We start from the raw sequence: 18,273 nt of genomic DNA on the forward strand, positions 1-18,273 counted from the left end.
CAAATACAAGTCTTAGAGTTTCCACCGCATCAGAGTTCCAGTAAAGGTGCATTACATGATGATGTTTCATTACATAAACTCTAGAACTCTGTACATGAACAGCATCTCTGTATTATTGGGGGACGTGACATCTTGATGGTGTCACCAAGTCACTAAATATAAGGATAGAAAGGTGCTATGGCCCGGTGGAGACACTGCTGCAAGTGTTCATTAATGTGTTCGCTGTGGTATGAGTTCCACACATCATGCTTGATGTCATAGTGGTGTTTTGTGTTCCCACTCCTCATTATGGCCATTGCAAATCAAGCACAATGGTCTCTTTGGTCAACCTTTCTTTTTTTTTGTATCAGCTAGCTTTGAACAAACAATTCAGCTTCATTGACCGGAGCTCCTACACTCCACAACTACTTTGCTAACTTATCTTTGACAGCTGAGGTGATGTGATAGGAATGTGTCCCACAAAAGCTGTCCAAGTGAGGTTGCAGTTAAATTTTGTTCATGTTATTTAGTCCAAATCCAGACCGAGCCCACCTTCTGAGTATGTATGCACTAGACTAAATGAGTTTTGTGTAATGGTAGTGAGTTTGTCCATTTGGAAAGTGGACCCAAAAGCAGACTCAGGAAACAACAGAAGATAAGAGTTCTCCACTCACTTCTAATGGTGCAGTTACAGTCATCAACCTGAAGTCAGAATTAGACAAACAATTTGAGAGAATAAAGAAATATTAATTAATCTATGGAGCAGAATTAAATGCAGCTATGACAAGTGGTACCATGTTTTTATGCAGCATTTTTAAAGCATCCCTCAATTAAAGATTGAAGATACCTACGTAACATAACATGTTTCTAAGTACTTCCATTAGTTATGAGTCAGCCTACAACAGTCCACTGTCCTAATAGCTGTCTGTTTATTTCTCCGTCTCTCCAACAACAAAACTGACACATGTGGTTCAGAGTGAAATGTCTCCACAACTATTGGTTGTCCTGCAATTTGATATGTATGGCCATTGCGAATTAATTAATTAATTATAATCACTATGGCTGCTAGATGGCATTTGTCACTCAAACATAACTATATGTTGTTTTTGGATGACTGACATTATGATCCATTGTGACGGATTACGGATTATTTTTTTGGGAGGACAGTCTCCAATTTTCAGTCTTGAAGATGGAGTTCTTTCAATGTGCAGATTGCCACCATGATTGTAACCTTTGGTCATGCGCCCACTATATGTAGTTTCAGACAGTCAAAAATAATAAAAAAATAAAAGTCAAAAATATTATCTAGTCTAACAATTAAAACAAACATAACACACAACAACAACAACAATTATTCACATACATGTGAATTTCATTAAAAATCATGGTTTTGCTAAATTTAGGGTGGAGTGTATTTTTTGTGCGTCAGCCAATCAGGATGATTTCTACGTTGCAGACTTTGATCATGTTGTAACTAAAGCTTTGGTTTGAGTGGGAAGACATCAGTTATGCAAGAGGAGTGATGTACCACAATGGCCAAAAGACTGGTGGCTTTGATTCTTCTTTGCACAGCTTGTAAGTGCAGTTGTTTGATAAGTGGTAGTACTAACAAGTATTTGTACAAAATGAAAATGCCAAAACTGTCAAGCTATAATATTTCTGTAATCGCTTTCCTTTCTAAAATTATTGTTGTCCTATCTGGGTTGGTGTTTTAACTCTGGTATTGTTCGTTTTTTCTTCTTTAGTTCTGATTCAAACTGCAGAGATTCCTCAACAGATCTCTTTGACTGTGGCTGAAGTTGGTGATAATTTGACTCTGACATGCCCAGTCTCTGGGGATGAAGTTGGTTTGTTTTACTGGTATAAACTGAATTTTGGATATATGGTCCAAACTGTTGCTGAGGGATCTTTTGACAAAATCACACTTAAAAGACAATTTAACAAGTCAAAATTAACAGTTGCAAAAAGCAATACTCAGTATTTTCTTCACATCAGAAATGTAAGCAAAGAAGATGAAGCAACATACTTCTGCCAAGCTGGATCGGCATATGAAATGAGCTTTGTTAATGGCACACTTCTGGCTGTGAATGGTACAGTATGTTAATTTCAGCATTATTGTCTGTCATGCATGTGTCAATAATTCTACATTTAGAAGCAATTTCATGTTCCGATGTCACACTAAAATAAATTAACATACAACCCCTCTGACATGTTTTTGTAGATCATAGAAAACGGCAGAAATATTTCTATGTGAAACAAAGTCCAGAGATGGAGTCAGTCCAGTCGGGAGAATCAGTGACTCTTCAGTGTTCGCTTCTTCCCAAGAAGAAAGAAAACACAGATCAGTGTCCCGCTGTGCACAGTGTGTACTGGCTCTACAGAGGTGCTGCGGTCCAATGTGGGGAGATTCTGTTTTGTGAAAGGACTGAAAGGGAGACAGGTATGTTGATCTTTCCACTATTATTTAGATTATGAATGTGTGATAAACTTTTGATCATTTAAATGTTGAATGCTATTTTTCTAATGGTAATTTTAGTAATGATTATGACTTTGTGATGCTAAAACAATGCAAGAAATATTTATGAAATTCAAACTTTAATTCATTAGACACTACATTTTCTGTCCTTTGACCCTCTATTTCTGTTACTTATTCAATTTATTCATGACTTATGGTATACAATGGTACCATGGCAACTTATAGCAATGTTTTTTGTCATTATTCTATTCCTCAATTATGTAGTAGTTGACTGATTAAATGATATCCTATCTTATCATGTAAGATGAGGAATATGTAAAGAGTTCAATGTCTGCTTGGACTTTTTTCTGATTTCAGAACAAGAATGGGACCCAGTTATTCTTGTGCTGGGAATACTGTTGGCTCTCTGCGTCATTGTGATTGCCATCCTTATTTGCTCAAGAGACCAAAAGTGACTGGAGGCCCTTCAGAACATTTGTACATGGTATGACCAGGACTAAACAATCAAAAACCCCTTTGGTGCTGCCCAATAACGAGTCAATGAGTATATCCCACTTCCCAAAATCACGCCATCTGCTCAAAATACTCTGAAACTCACCATCATAATAAGAAGACTGTGAGACTGAATTATTGATCTTTGATGTTTACATATGAGTAACATGTGCCATGACAAATTTGGCTTTATCGCAAAACACATTATTCATCTATTTAGATTTTTTTTTTTTTACTACACAAGTAAGTGAGGAAAATTAAACTATTAAACTATTAAAATCTTGTATGAAAAACAGAAGCTTTGTTTTATGATGTAACAAGGTCAGGTCTGTTCAATCAAGATCGTTCTTCGGTTCAGTGAGCCTTTATGTGGTGTCTCACTCTTTCATCTTAAAGTCACTGCAGTGTGTGGTCTTTATTAAGTTATTCAAAGGCAAGGACTACATCATCAACTGAGATGCAAACAAATAGTTTGTTGACTATGAAACATATGAGTAGTGACAGGCAGATGGGAATGGTGGAGCAGCGTGTAGGGAAGGCTTCGGAAGGATCAACAAAGGCTTCCGGGTTGCCAGACCCCCACGGTACCCAATGAGAAATGATAGAGGGGGAGGAGAGAAAAGAGGGACCTCCAACACAAAGACAACTCTTCATCTGGTGTAAGGTTATCATCTACGCATACGCATGAAGAGAATGCTATCATGCAGTAATTATTCCTGGGTGAAAATTCTATTATCTTGAAAAAGACTCCATCATCCTTTAAGCCCCTATAGGAGTGGGGGACAATCATGGGCTGAATAAAGCACTGCACCAACTGTTCTACAAAGAGCTCTTTGTTTCAGCATGTGTAATAAAGTCATTTCAACATGTATTATGTGTGTATCAATGCTGTTCCTCGAGATTAGTTGTTTATTGTGTATTTACACTTTAGACTGTAATCATGGTTCTAGTAAGATACATGGAAACATCTCTGGGTCTACACAGAGAAGGGTGTTACAGGTTGATGTGCACGCCTCACAAAACTCAAAATGTGTCTGCAAGATGATTAATTAATCCAACTACTGTCCTGTTTCGAATGGAAAGAAATAACATGGAAACATTATACTCAAAATCCATACAAGTACAAAAGAGACAGTCATGTGAATTCTGTTTGTGTCTGAATGACACCTGCACATATTCGCCTACATACAAGAGAGGTGTTCAGAGAAAAGCATGTTCCAGTATTTCTGTGTTCAAATGAAAGTACAGGCTGTGTGGTTACATCGCATCACTGTGTGGTTGCATCGCCACACAGCCCAAGTGTGACATATCCTTCTGTCAACATGAGGTTTAATGTTGCATTAAAGGGGATGTATCATGCACATTTCCAGGTCTATGTTTTTATTCTGGGGCTCTACTTGAATATCTTTGCATGACTTACAGTTCAAAAAGCAGGTTTAGCTCCTGTCTCTTTAAGGCTCCCCTCCGATGAGCCCAATCTGTTCTGATCGGCCAGCGTCCGTGTTTTTGAGCTTTGACTATTTTTAATATAGACTTTGAACATTATTACAGTATAATAAATGACAGGAAATCACAAAAGGCATGTTATGTCCCCTTTAAACTTGTGTTAAATATTATTACTGTGCCTTTCCACCAACCTCTGTCTTTATTATCATTATTTTTTATCTCTGCACTCCAATTTGACAAAATTACAATAGATGTGGCTACAAAGCATGTCACTTACTTTACATTGCTGTCATGTTCAAACTATTTTTCTACCTTTTCAATCAGGCAAATGAATTAACACCTCATTATTGTTATTCTTATAATTATTAATGCCCCTTAGAGGAGTAGTTACGGGTACAGAAGGATTAGACACACTGAGCCACTAAAGTTACTGACTGTCAGTCACCCTGTGCTCTTCTTGTTGTCTGGGGTTTGCTTATCTTTGGCGGTTTTTGTTGAGGGAAGGGGAAGTGCAACTTATTCACTGGTCCCACCTAGATATTTGTGACAAGAGCATTAGTCTGATCTGTGATCTCCCCATCTGAGAGTGTTGACCTACTTATTTTATCCGGTAGATCAGAAGGAAACATTATTGCAAACCTTTCTTATTCATTACATCATTTGTTTGTTTGAAGAGAACACGCAGACATTTTTACATTTACTGGTGACAAATCCTTAACTGTCACAATATGTGTAATATTGTAGAACAGTGTATTACAATGTATGGGTAAAAACACATGTGGAGTGCTGACTTATTCTTGGTATATTTGTACCTTAGGCTGATGGTGCACCTGCAGTATAGTGTATAAATACATCATGACCTGTACTTCCCTTAATATGAAGTGTGGAGTGCAATGCATGTGGCACATGTGTACTCTTGAATGATGCATGTTTTGATGCTTAGGAGAATTAAAGTTGTGCCTGATTATCTGCATAAAGGTTTTAAGATGTTCCCTGTTCCCAGTTCCCTGTTCCTGTGTGCATCACATGGTAAAGCTAAAGAAAAAGAAAGTACAAATTAAAACAAATCAACAATAAAATCAAAAACAAAAAAATATCAGTCAAAAATATCAACTTGCCTAACAATTAAAACAAACAAAATAACAAATATTCACATACATGTGAATTTCATTAAAAATCATGGTTTTGCTAAATTTAGGGTGGAGTGTATTTTTTGTGCTTAAGCCAATCAGGATGATTTCTACGTTGCAGACTTTGATCATCTTGTTACTAAAGGTCCGGTTTGGGTGGGGAGACATCATTTATGCAAGAAGAGTGATGTGCCACAATGAACGGAAGTGTGGCAGTTTTGATTCTTCTTAGCACAGCTTGTAAGTGCAGTTGTTTGGTTAGTGTGAGTGCTAACAATTATTTGTACAAATGTATGTGTGAAAATGCCAAAACCGTCAAGCTATAATGTTTCTGTAAGAGTTTTCCTTTCTAAAGTTATTGTTGTCCTATCTGGGTTGATGTGTTAACTCTGGTATTGTTTGTTTTTTCTTCTTTAGGTCTGACTCAAACTAAAGAGATTTTTCAACAGATCTCTTTGACTGTGGCTGAAGTTGGTGATAATTTCACTCTGATATGCCCATTCTCTTGGGATGAACCCGGTTTGTTTTACTGGTATAAACTGAGTTTTGGATATATGTTCCAAACTGTTGCTGAGGGATCTTTTAACAAAATCACACGTAAAGGACAATTTAACAACTCAAGATTCATAGTTGGACGAAGCAATACTCAATATTTTCTTAACATCAGAAATGTAAGCAAAGAAGATGAAGCAACATACTTCTGCCAAGCTGGATCAGCATACGAAATGAGCTTTATTAATGGCACACTTCTGGCTGTGAATGGTACAGTATGTTAATTTCAGCATTATTGTCTGTCATGCATGTGTCAATAATTCTACATTTAGAAGTAATTTCATGTTCCGATGTCACACTAAAATAAATTAACATACAACCCCTCTGACATGTTTTTGTAGATCATAGAAAATGGCAGAAATATTTCTATGTGAAACAAAGTCCAGAGATGGAGTCAGTCCAGTCGGGAGAATCAGTGACTCTTCAGTGTTCGCTTCTTCCCAAGAAGAAAGAAAACACAGATCAGTGTCCCGCTGTGCACAGTGTGTACTGGCTCTACAGAGGTGCTGCGGTCCAATGTGGGGATATTCTGTTTTGTGAAAGGACTGAAAGAGAGACAGGTATGTTGATCTTTCCACTATTATTTAGATTATGAATGTGTGATAAACTTTTGATCATTTAAATGTTGAATGCTATTTTTCTAATGGTAATTTTAGTATTGATTATGACTTTGTGATGCTAAGACAATGCAAGAAATATTTATGAAATTCAAACTTAATTTAATTCATTAGACACTACATTTTCCGTCCTTTGACCCTCTATGTCTTAAACTAAAATTTGTCAAACCAATTTCTGTTACTTATTCAATTTATTCATGACTTATGGTATACAATGGTACCATGACAACTTATAGCAATGTTTTTCTTTTGTTCTAAATCATTATTCTATTTAAGAAACATTACACTTGAGGGTGTGCTTTACCATCATTGTTGGCATGTCAGTGATGCAGTTAGGAACGAGGTGCTTGCACCGAGGTCTGTAAGCAATTAAGCAAAAGTTACGGTGAAGCACACCCTCGAGTGTAATATTGTGATTATACAACATTTACCAACAAAATAAAAGATATAAACAAAATGTATTCATATTGTGAGGCAGTTCAGTCTAAAAATAAAAAACTTTTTGCATGTCTTATCCCCGTTTCCATGGAGATACTTAAATTATGACTAATACCTGGAAAACAATCACTCACGTCAGTAGACGTAATGAAACCTAGTTTACTACTCCATCAAGTAGGCCGACCCTAAGTAACGACCTAACAACAAAGACGATTTCTAGTCCCTGCTGAGTCAGCCAACTAACTTGAGCTAATGCTTTCTAGAGATTGTGTGATTTCCCAAACTGAATAAATACCACACATATAAACACAAAACTGCTTTGCTAGTTCAGTCTTGTTGTAACTAAGATATCTGCTGAAAAAATATTTTTTTCAATGGACAGATTTAGCTACTATGTCCACAATCTTCACAGACATTTTTAAGCTAGTAGTGCCATCTCCCCGACTCACCGGAACAGCTGATAGAGGATGCCAGGGTTGGAGCTGAGATATACTCTCAACTGAAGAGAAATGGCCAAGTTTTACTGTGTATGGGGGTGCCAGGTAAAGATAAAGAGTGGCGAGGGGTTTGGATTTTTTGTGTGTGTGTAATTCGTCCCACAGTCTCAGAGTTCAATCCACTCGGTAAAGTGTCCATTTTGTTTTCCCCACAACCCCTAATCCGTTCAGTTCAATCCAGTTTCACAAGCATAAAAGAAAGACAACTCAAAACTCCGCTCCGGGTTTTCACCACAGATGCCCCCACAAAACAAAACAAACCAAAGACACTAGCAAAGCAACACAGTACATAAAATAAACCCAGCAGGAATGTCAAATAGGTCAGACCACCATGTTTATACTATATATCTTCAAACATTACAGTTACGGCTGAAAATGACAACAGAAAAAAACAAGTTTGCCAAGTTCACATATCTCCGCAATTCAAATCAACCACCAGTTGTCTACCCAGAAATGACTATTGTTGTTAGCGTAATGTCACGATCTGTAGTTCTAAGCGGAGTAATATTTTTATTGATGAGGATTTTTTCATTTGAGTACAGCTAGGATTGCTGTCATGCTGATTTGAGCACGTTCTAAATGTCTAGTTGACCAATCACATTGCTTGGTCAGAACTACCTGTTGTATAATCCTCCATTATATAGTTGTTGACTGATTAAATGATATCCTATCTTATCATGAAAGATGAGGTATATGTAAAGAGTTAAATGTCTGCTTGGACTTTTTTCTGATTTCAGAACAAGAATGGGACCCAGTTATTCTTGTGCTGGGAATACTGTTGGCTCTCTGCATGATTGTGATTGCCATCCTTATTTTCTCAAGACACCAAAAGTGACTGGAAGCTATAGGAGTGGACACTGCACCAACTGTTCTACAAATAGCTCTTTGTTTCAGCATGTGTAATAAAGTCATTTCAACATGTATTAAGTGTGTATCAATGCTGTTCCTCGAGATTAGTTGTGTATTGTGTATTTATACGTTAGACCGTAATCATGGTTCTAGGAAGATACATGGAAACATCTCTGTGGGTTTACACAGAGAAGGGTGTTATGGGTTGACATGCACGCCTCACAAAACTCAAAATGTGTCTGCAAGATGATTAATCCAACTACTGTCCTGTTCCGAATGGAAAGAAATAACATAGAAACATTATACTCAAAATCCATACAAGTACAAAAGAGACAGTCATGTGAATTGTGTTTATGTCTGAATGACACCTGCGCATGTTCACATACATACAAGAGGGGTGTTCAGAGAAAAGCATGTTCTAGCATTTCTGTGTTCACATAAAAGTAAAGGCTGTGGGGTTGCGATGCAACCTCAGAAAAATTGTGACGCTCAGAAAAATTTATCAGTGTGCATCACGTGACGTTGTAATTACACAGTTTTGTATAAATACATCATGCCCTGTCATCAAATTTGCTTCAAAGCCTGGCAGTCTTCCTGCATCCAGTTCTCTTTATACATCCATGCTCTGTTCTGATTGGCCAGCGTCCATGTGTTTGAACTTTAACTATTTTTGACATAGACATCTAACATCATTACAGTATAATAAATGACAGGAAATCACAAAAAGCATATTATATCCCCTTTAAACTCGTGTTTAATATTATTATTGTGTCTTTCCACCAACCTCTGTCTTTATTATCATTACTGTCAGTCACCCTGTGTTCTTCTTGTTGTCTGGGGTTTGCTTATCTTTGGTGGTTTTTGTTAAGGGAAGGGGAAGTGCTACTTATTCACTGGTCCCACCTAGAGCATTAGTCTGATCTGTGATCTCCCCATCTTACCCCAGGATTCCACCGGCCGTGTGTGTGCCACGTTCCGGCTCTGACGCGGTTTTGCCCCGTCCTCTGCACAGCGCCCTATTCCACTGGGAGCGTGTCAGAAGCGAAGTGTCTTCACTGTGGGGAAGCCTTCCGCCGTTTAAAGTCAATTGCACTCCTACTACAGTAATTACAGCAGCCTAGTCAAAGCTGATAAAATCCCTTAAGGCTGCTGTAATTATTGCAGTAGTAGGGCAACTAAACTGCCCAATTTTGTTAACTTGCTCAGCTTTTGTTGATTTGGTAATTTTCCTTGATTTTTGTGCTTCTTCTATGGTTAAGTAGGCTACGTAGTTAAATGGTTTCTGTATTCATCTGTTTTAATTGCGTTTATTGTTGATATATGACCAGGAGTCTGCACGGGGTGTTTTATTTTAAAAATTGACGCGGCTTCCGTAAAAAATAGACGAGGCACCTATCTTTAGCGCAGTGCAGCGGAGAGCCGCTTCTGGGACGCCCGTTGGAATCGGATACATTGACTAGAGTGGCCGCGATAGTGGCACATGCGCCCGGTGGAATTTAGGGGTTAAAGTGTTGACCTACTTATTTTATTTGGTAAATCAGAGGGAAACATTATTGCAAGCCTTTCTTCCTCATAACATCATTTGTTTGTTTGAAGAGAACACACCGACATTTTTACATTTACTGGTGACAAATCCTTAACTGTCACAATATATGTAATATTGTAGACTAAGAACAGTGTATTATAATGTATGAGTAAAAGCACATGTTGAGTGCTGACTTATTCTTGGTATATTTGTATCTCAGCCTGATGGTGCACCTGCAGTATAATGTATAAATATATCATGCCTTGCACTTCCCTTAATAAGCAGTGTGAAGTTCAATGCATGTGGCACATTTGTACTCTTGAATGATGCATGTTTTGACGCTTAGGAAAATCAAAGTAGTGCCTGATTATCTGCATAAAAGTTTTAAGATGTTCCCTGTTCCCAGCTCCCCGATCCTTTGTGCATCACATGGTAAAGCTAAAGAAATAGAAAGAACAAATTCCTATTATCCATACCGTCAAGAGTGGAGGGTGTTGCTTGATTGCTTACATTTTTTTCCAATGGATGCTTAGATAAGCTCCCCATGTGACGGTGGGACTGAATGGGAAACAAAGATAAATGAATTCATACATTTGCTGTTAAAACAAAAACCAAAAAAGGAACAAATGTAAAGATGCATATGCTCCTTAAAATAGAACTTTTTGACAAATATATAATTTATAAATTAGCACATGCAAAGGCAAACAAAACTAAAACAGCCAGGTCCACTGGTTAAAATAAAATGTGCTTCTTGTAGCTCCTTCCTTCTCTGACCTCATTACATATCCTGTTGGGGCCTCGGGTCTATTCTGAGTAAACAGCCTTGGTGGTTGGTCAAAAGCCCACCACAGCTTTTGTCTGTCAGTGTAGCTGCTGAATGTGGCTTTTCTTGCTGCTTTCAAGACACTAATGAAAATTGCCTTTATGAAGTTCTTGTGAGAACAAAGAAAAGTTTTCCCCAGACACTTTTTTTCTGAAACTATTTTTCAAATGTAAAAGTCATATTCTCTATTCCATCTTGATCAGTTTCTCTTGGGGATATAATTTAAGGAATAACCAGTACAATTTTGCCATGTCCATAGCTATTACATGTTGGAAAAGTATAAACTCTAAATTTAGACATCCTTTAATCACAGCAATTCGTTTCGAATCCACACCACTGCATTGGAATAACTTGATACGATATCCCAATATGTCTTTTGGTGCTGAGTCATGGAGTCTACCCACCGACACTAGCAATTCAAATGAGGAAATGCAACATTAAAGCACAAGTAAGAGCAGACAGGTTCTGTCTTAACAACATATTAAGCATTTTCATGTTTGCTTAAACAAGCTGAATTAGTATAATATGTAGACTTTGTCCATGCAAAAGTAATTTGCTTTGTTGCCTATGTATATTGATCCAGATTTAATTAAGGTGAATTAAAATTGAGCACTCTTAGTATTTTACACAAGCATAACCCCAGAATTAGATATTAAACTAATGTCTCTGCCCCTTACTGATCATTCTAGATGGATTCTTTAGTAGTGAGTGTAAATGGGGTATAAGTGGTCGGAATTCTTCCATTTACACCTGGTATTAAGATGTGATCTGTATCCGGATATCTTATCTGGACAAGAGAAAACACATGTTAATGTAGGTCAGCTCAGGTCAGCCAGACCGCATTTGGAGGTGGCTAAGCATGCCAGGTGTATATGCAATTTATATAGCGTGACTACATTACCAAGAAAAAAATTGGCCCAGCAAGTTGTAAGGTCATCTAACTGTGCCTCTTCCTGCTAGCTTAAGCAAGCTTGGCAAAAACAACAAGTAGTAGCTGTACCTAAAAGTCTTCTCCATGGATGTATTATAGGAACTGGATACGGGACTCAAAGATGGTGCCTATTCACTCAAATGAAAATTGTTCGCCTGTTTTCCCCTTTGGCCACACCCATGCGTTCCTGCTCGGCCCACAGACTTTACCCTGGGATGATGTCACACACATTAAATTCTCTTTTTTAGGCTTTTGGAAGGTTTTATAAATATAAAACATTCATGGCCTTCATGGTAATAATTGACCTTGTTGGATGTTCGAGTTGTTCTGTCAACAGTTTTACAGATGTCTCTTTTGTAATAGTGGTCTATGGGGGAAAATGCTTTTTGGGTCACATGGGATTTTTTTCACTGCAGTAGCACAAATGACCACTGAGAAAAATTGTCAGCAATGCTGAGTGGCGGTGCAGTATCCAGCTCTCTTAACACATCAATGATCTTCCATTGCAAAAAATGAGTGATGGCAATCTACGGTACTGATTTCCATGACTTGATGCGCCATGTTTGTTGACAAGTTCGCCTGCTCTGCCTAGCTAATTTGCATATCGAGATCCAATAGCAATGTGGACACAACTAAGATAACCAGGATGCATTTTAATACCAGGTGTGAATACAGAGACCCATGGATTGGATATCATTATCCAGATAATGTGTCTAGATACAGATCACATGTTAATACCAGGTGTAAACAGGGTCAGTGACAAAACTGCTTTGGAACTTCAAACTATCATCTAATAGTATAAAGCAACAATACATATACATTTAAGAGTCATTGAAATTGCATCATGAATTTGCTAAATTTTGGAGGGAGTGCACATTCTGCTTTTCAACCAATCAGGATCATTTCCGCTTTGTAGACTTTGATGATCTTGTGACTGAATCTTTCATTTGGTTAGAGAGGCATGAGTTGTGCAATAGAAAGGTTTTTACCACAATGATTGAAGGACTGACTGCTTTGATTCTTCTTAGTACGGCGTGTAAGTGCACCTTTTAACTAATATGAGATAGATATTCATGCAAACCATTGTTTACATTTCACAGTGTTATTTCTAATGGCAGATACTCTACATTTGTTTTTGTCTTGTTGTGTAGTACATTAGTTTTTGTTTGTCTCTTTTTCTCAGCTCTGATTCAAACTGCAGAGGTTCCTCACCCAATCTCTTTCACTGTGGTTAAAGTTGGTGGGAATGTTACTCTGCAATGCCCAGTTTCTGAGAAGGAGGGGAAGTTCTTTCACTGGTACAAGCAGTCTCTTGGATATATGGTCCAAACAGTTGCTACAAGAACTTATACTCAAATAAAACTTGTTGGACAATTTGAGAATTCACGTTTCCAAGTCACAGAGGGATATGCTGAGTACTTCCTCACCATTAGAAATGTAAGCAAAGAGGATGAAGCAACATATTTCTGCCAGAATGGAACGGCGTATTCACCGACATTTGGTGAAGGCACATTCTTGGCTGTGAACGGTAAAATATTTTACTCTCCGTGTCTATGCAGCTGTCAGTCATCACAACGTTTTCAAGTCATACACAAAATTTCAATCATTAATTCCTTTTAATGTCTTTTTTACTGAATCACGCAGATCTTAATCAACAGGCATCTTTCTATGTGAAACAAAGTCCGGAGACAGCATCAGTCCAGCTGGGAGATGCACTAACTCTTCAGTGTTCACTTCTCTCCAAAAACAAAGAAAACACAGATCTGTGTCCAGATGAACACAGTGTGTACTGGTTCAGAGCTGGATCAGGAGACTCACGCCCAGGCATCATTTACACTAAGAAGGACAGGAGTGATGAACATGTGGAAAGGAGCTGTGTCTACAGTCTGTCCAAAACTATACAGGACTCCTCTGATACTGGGACTTACTACTGTGCTGTGGTCACATGTGGAGAAATCCTGTTTGGTTTGGGAGTTCAAGTGGAGATAAGTATGTTTTTAAGGTCCTTATTGTCTTCAAATCTTTAATGATTCTTAACTATTAAGGGTGGATAGATTTGAAAAGATTTAGTCTGATTAAAAAAATTTGCTGTTTGATAGATACATTTATTCAGTTATTTATTTATTTATTATTTATTAATGATTGGTCAATTATCAGTTCATGCCTGATACCTCATCCCTTAGTACTGAATGCTGTAAATTGAAATGCTTCATTTAAAATATATATTTTAAATCATTAAAAAATGTTATTGTTATTGCTTACATAGAATTTGATAAATTAGATATCTTCTGCAGTAGTTAGCTACTGCAGAAGAAAATGATTGATATCGTAAAAGTAAATGAGGAGTAAAGAGTTACATACCTGCTTGGACTTTTTTTCAGATTCAGGACAAGAATGGGACCCAATTATCATTGTGCTTGGGATACTTTTGGCTGTCTGCGTGGCTGTGATAGCCATTCTTGTTTACTCTAGAGACTGATGGTAAGTTTAATAACATGAGTTATATTTATAGATTTTTTTAATCATTAAAAAATCCCAGATTACCACAATCCACGATATCACTGAAAACCAACCAAGGATACAACATCGAGGGGCCTGTTTCACCAATTTTGCAGCATACTAGTTATGATTTGTAACATTATATCTTTATTTTGATCGACTGATGTTCCACTAATCAGAAAAAAACCCCACCATACTTGTACCCTTTGCATCAGCATGTGAGAGTCATGTAGGACTCACAAATTGCAGATCATTTGTAATGTGAAATGTGTGTAATGTGTGTAATGTGAAACATGCTGCCACCGTTTGTGTATAAATAATGCCTACAAACTACTTTTGGGAAACTGGTCCCAAGATTGGAAATGCTTTGGCTACATTTCAGTAAAATATGGCATGAGAAATTTTATTTGGTCACAAACCACATTTGTTTTGTTATGATTGCATTATTAGTATGAATAAGTCAGAAAATTGGGACTATCAACCACAACTGTGAATAAGAGGCTGTTGTTTTATGACCATTGACTCTCTAGGGTCAGCCTTGTTTGTCCAAAGACTCATGAACATTCTTTGTTCCAGTGAGCCGATCTTAATCTTAGTCACTGACATGTGTTTAGTTTTCAGTATTTAGTTACTTAAGGATAACTCTGAATCTGGTGTATTAGGTTTTCCCCTAATACAGGAGAAATTCTCCTTCTTGTGAGGAGAATGTAATTGTGTGGTAATTAGCATTTCTAAGTGATTCTCATTTTGATTTTGATGTGCATGTCATTTTCTTCAAAAAACTTTATAATCCTTTAAGCTCCTGTATGAGTTGGGGACAATCATGTGCCATTGAGGTTAGATGGTATACTGATTTTCATTCAAACATTATGCAAACTGTTCCATTAGCTATGATCAACACCTCTAATCTCAAGTATATATTATTATTATTTTTAGGGTGGTGATGCCAAGGCACTGAACTACTGTATCACTGGCTTTCTCTACAAAGCAAGAAGTGTGTTTGAAGACTGGCACTGTTTTCACATATACAAAGAATAATAAAAAAATAGTCACACAAAGTGGCACCATCGGTTTTATTTAGGTGAATTCCATCGACTTACAAAAATCTTATAATTGTGTGTAACTGTTTTTTTTATTTTTTAAGAGATCAGTTGTGGATTATGTATTTTCACTTAACTTGAGTTTGTTAAAAGATGTTTCTAAATAAAAAAATATTCTAAAAAGAAAAAAAAAAAAGAATTTAACCAGATACTCCTTCCTTCCTTCATTAGTTTTTCTTGTCGTTCTCATCTTGCTCTTCAAAATTACATAAAATGATCCATTCTTACTTTTATCATCACTATTGTCATTAATTCCTTTTAGCATTTCTTTCTTCTATATTTGTATCTTATCATATTTTGATAAACATTATTAGTATGGTGATATGATCATATTTGATGGTGTTGGTAACGATAATAGTTTAAAAATTATAAAGAATATACTGATATAATACATGTATACAAATCATAGGTGGCGTTAATAAGAGTCCAGGTGAGGCTAAGCCTCCCCAAAATGATCATGGAAGTATTATACTTAAGCTTTTTGTGGATTACTTGGCTTGCTGGTTGTTATTTGGATTCAATAACTAACAGGTTATCTTGGTGAGAGACAGTGAGCAAGAAAGACAGAAACAGCTGAGAGACCAAGTGGGAGAGACAGAAGCCTTTAGTTACTGATTATAGTGACCAACGCAAGCAACACTCCGACCGTTTCCTGAAAATTGGGGGGGGGGGGGGGGTATTCAGATGAAGCAGTACAAAGCGAGTTGTTGGTGTTGCTGTGCTGAGAATAGATGTCTCAGAACCACGTCTGTTTCTGAAGCAGTGTCACTCTGGCACTTCAGTGATTTTATCAACAAGAGCAAACTAAATTCTTACGGCAAATGCACAGAAATAACAGAATAATGCTTAAAATATAAATAAAGCATGAAATCAAAATTAACCACCGCACACTGAGATGACTTTACTGTGTCATCTCAGGAGCAAATAATGTGTTTCGCCTGTAGCTTCGTCAGGTTTGCTCAGCACTGAGCAAAACACATTGTTCGCTCCTAATAAAGTCACAGTAAAGTCATCTCAGTGTCTGGTGGTTAATTTTGATTTACAGCTTATATGTTCCTGCAACCGACCAGCACAAAATACTGGCTGTGCATGGGGAGTTCTGTCAAAAATACAGTATGTTTAATCAAACACTCCCCAGCCAATAGATGCATTTAAATTGGCATAAAAAATAGAAAGTGTAATGTAGTTAAAGCAGTAAAGCATTGCATTGATTTATGAATCAATATGATTGATTGTAACAGTATCTGTTGTCCACAGCTGCTTTATACTGTATGAAAAGTTTATATATGATATGATATCCAGGGGTTGCCTATGATACAAATGATTAACAAAGATGCCACTCTCTTGATGTGACATCTGTATGTTAATATAGTCCCCTGACACACATACACTGCATTACTTTGCAACCCCTCGTTCCTCCTGTTTTCAATGAAAGTATTTCCCAAAATATCAAACTATTCCTTTAAGATCTGTTCCTCTGTATATCACTTGTTAAAATCACATAAATATAATGGGACACAGCTGAACCTTGCAACATATGTGTGCAGATTTCTGTTATCACCAAAACTGGTGTGTTGCATCACTGTTTTTGATTTCCTCATTTTTTGTTCAATGGATGCTAATCTGGATGCTCCACACACCATCCAGAACTGATTAGGACTGAATGTAAAAGAAAACAAAAAAAAGAACACATACCATATAAATGAGCATATATACAGGCAAGTCACTACATATCCTGCAGCCCATAGTCAAGTCTATTCTGAGTAAACAGACTTGGTCAAAGGTAGAGAAATGGCCTGCCACAGCTTTTTTCAGTGCAGCTGCTGCATATGTTTTGTTTGTTGTTTTCAAGACATTAATGTAAATTGCCTTTATGAAATTCTGTGAGACAAGGAAGACAGACTGCATCCCCAGACAGTCTTTTATCAAACATTTTTTTGAAAACATTCTTGAAAGAAAGATTGAGCGTACTTATAGAATGAAATGATATGGAAAAAAACATCCTTATCTTTCATCTACAAGTTTAGGAACTTTTAACAGACAAATATATAGAAAACTGCTCAAAACCACCGTCAGACTGCTTTCTCTCCATCTCTCTCTGTCTTTCACTTTGATCATAAATTAAGTTTTTAACCATTATAATAACTATTTATTATCTACAGTAAACTCAAAATATTTTGGATGCCATAAATCCTATCCCAGCTTGAACAGCTGTCTACTAATTAACCCTAACCCCTGCAGTTATTATATTTAACCAGTCTAACCAAAAACACCAGCGGTTAGAGATAATACAGAGACAGTGCCTACAGTGATCACAAATGGTGCAGTACAGTGCACTGCTGTTTGGCAATATTTAGTAGGTGTCTATAACTTTAATGAATTATAATAAAATGTATTATATTTGGATGAAAGTAGTAAGGAATACCACATATGTCCTGTCTTACTGTAATAACATATTCATGTGTGCTTAAACCAGCAGAACTATCACTAGTAGACTTTGTCCATGCAAAAAATCATTAGCTTTTTACCTACAATACCAGTCAAAAGTTTGGACACACCATCCCATTCACTTGAATGAGAAAGTGTGTCCAAACTTTTGACTGGTATTGTATGTATACTAATCAAAACTTGATAAAGGTAAATTCAGATTCTTTTCATAAGAAAATACTGTACTGATTAAAAACCCAGTTTGAACAGGGTTTTAGAGCCTCAGACTTCTAGTCAGGATCCTTTAGATAAATACTGACTCCTCCTCCTATAGGAAGATTACATGACTATGTAGCAGCCAAATAGCTTAGGTTGTACAGAAACCTGTTTATAAAGTTGACGTCACTAATGCATGAAAAGTAAAAGATGACACAACCGAGACAGTCAGAGTGACAAAACAATGTTGGAAATATCAACTAATGTAAAACAACA

General features: G+C 36.9%; 2 protein-coding genes across 2 annotated transcripts; both read left to right on the forward strand.

Annotated features, from left to right (window-relative positions):
- Nucleotides 1-1,483: 1,483 nt before the first annotated feature.
- LOC122990657 lies at nucleotides 1,484-4,182 on the forward strand. The gene is made up of 4 exons (XM_044364092.1): nucleotides 1,484-1,554; nucleotides 1,725-2,069; nucleotides 2,201-2,419; nucleotides 2,813-4,182. Exons 1-4 carry the CDS (start codon nucleotides 1,512-1,514, stop codon nucleotides 2,908-2,910), a joined length of 705 nt encoding a protein of 234 aa, XP_044220027.1. The 5' UTR covers nucleotides 1,484-1,511; the 3' UTR covers nucleotides 2,911-4,182.
- An 8,566-nt stretch (nucleotides 4,183-12,748) lies between these two features.
- LOC122990117 (immunoglobulin kappa light chain-like) lies at nucleotides 12,749-15,376 on the forward strand. Its single transcript, XM_044363238.1, has 5 exons — nucleotides 12,749-12,791; nucleotides 12,939-13,283; nucleotides 13,400-13,744; nucleotides 14,137-14,236; nucleotides 15,191-15,376. The coding sequence occupies exons 1-4, from the start codon at nucleotides 12,749-12,751 to the stop codon at nucleotides 14,232-14,234; spliced, it is 831 nt and encodes a 276-aa protein (XP_044219173.1). The 3' UTR covers nucleotides 14,235-14,236; nucleotides 15,191-15,376.
- Nucleotides 15,377-18,273: the final 2,897 nt, after the last annotated feature.

Source organism: Thunnus albacares, chromosome 10 (genome assembly GCF_914725855.1).
Source record: "Thunnus albacares chromosome 10, fThuAlb1.1, whole genome shotgun sequence".
Classification (NCBI taxonomy): Eukaryota; Metazoa; Chordata; class Actinopteri; order Scombriformes; family Scombridae; genus Thunnus; species Thunnus albacares.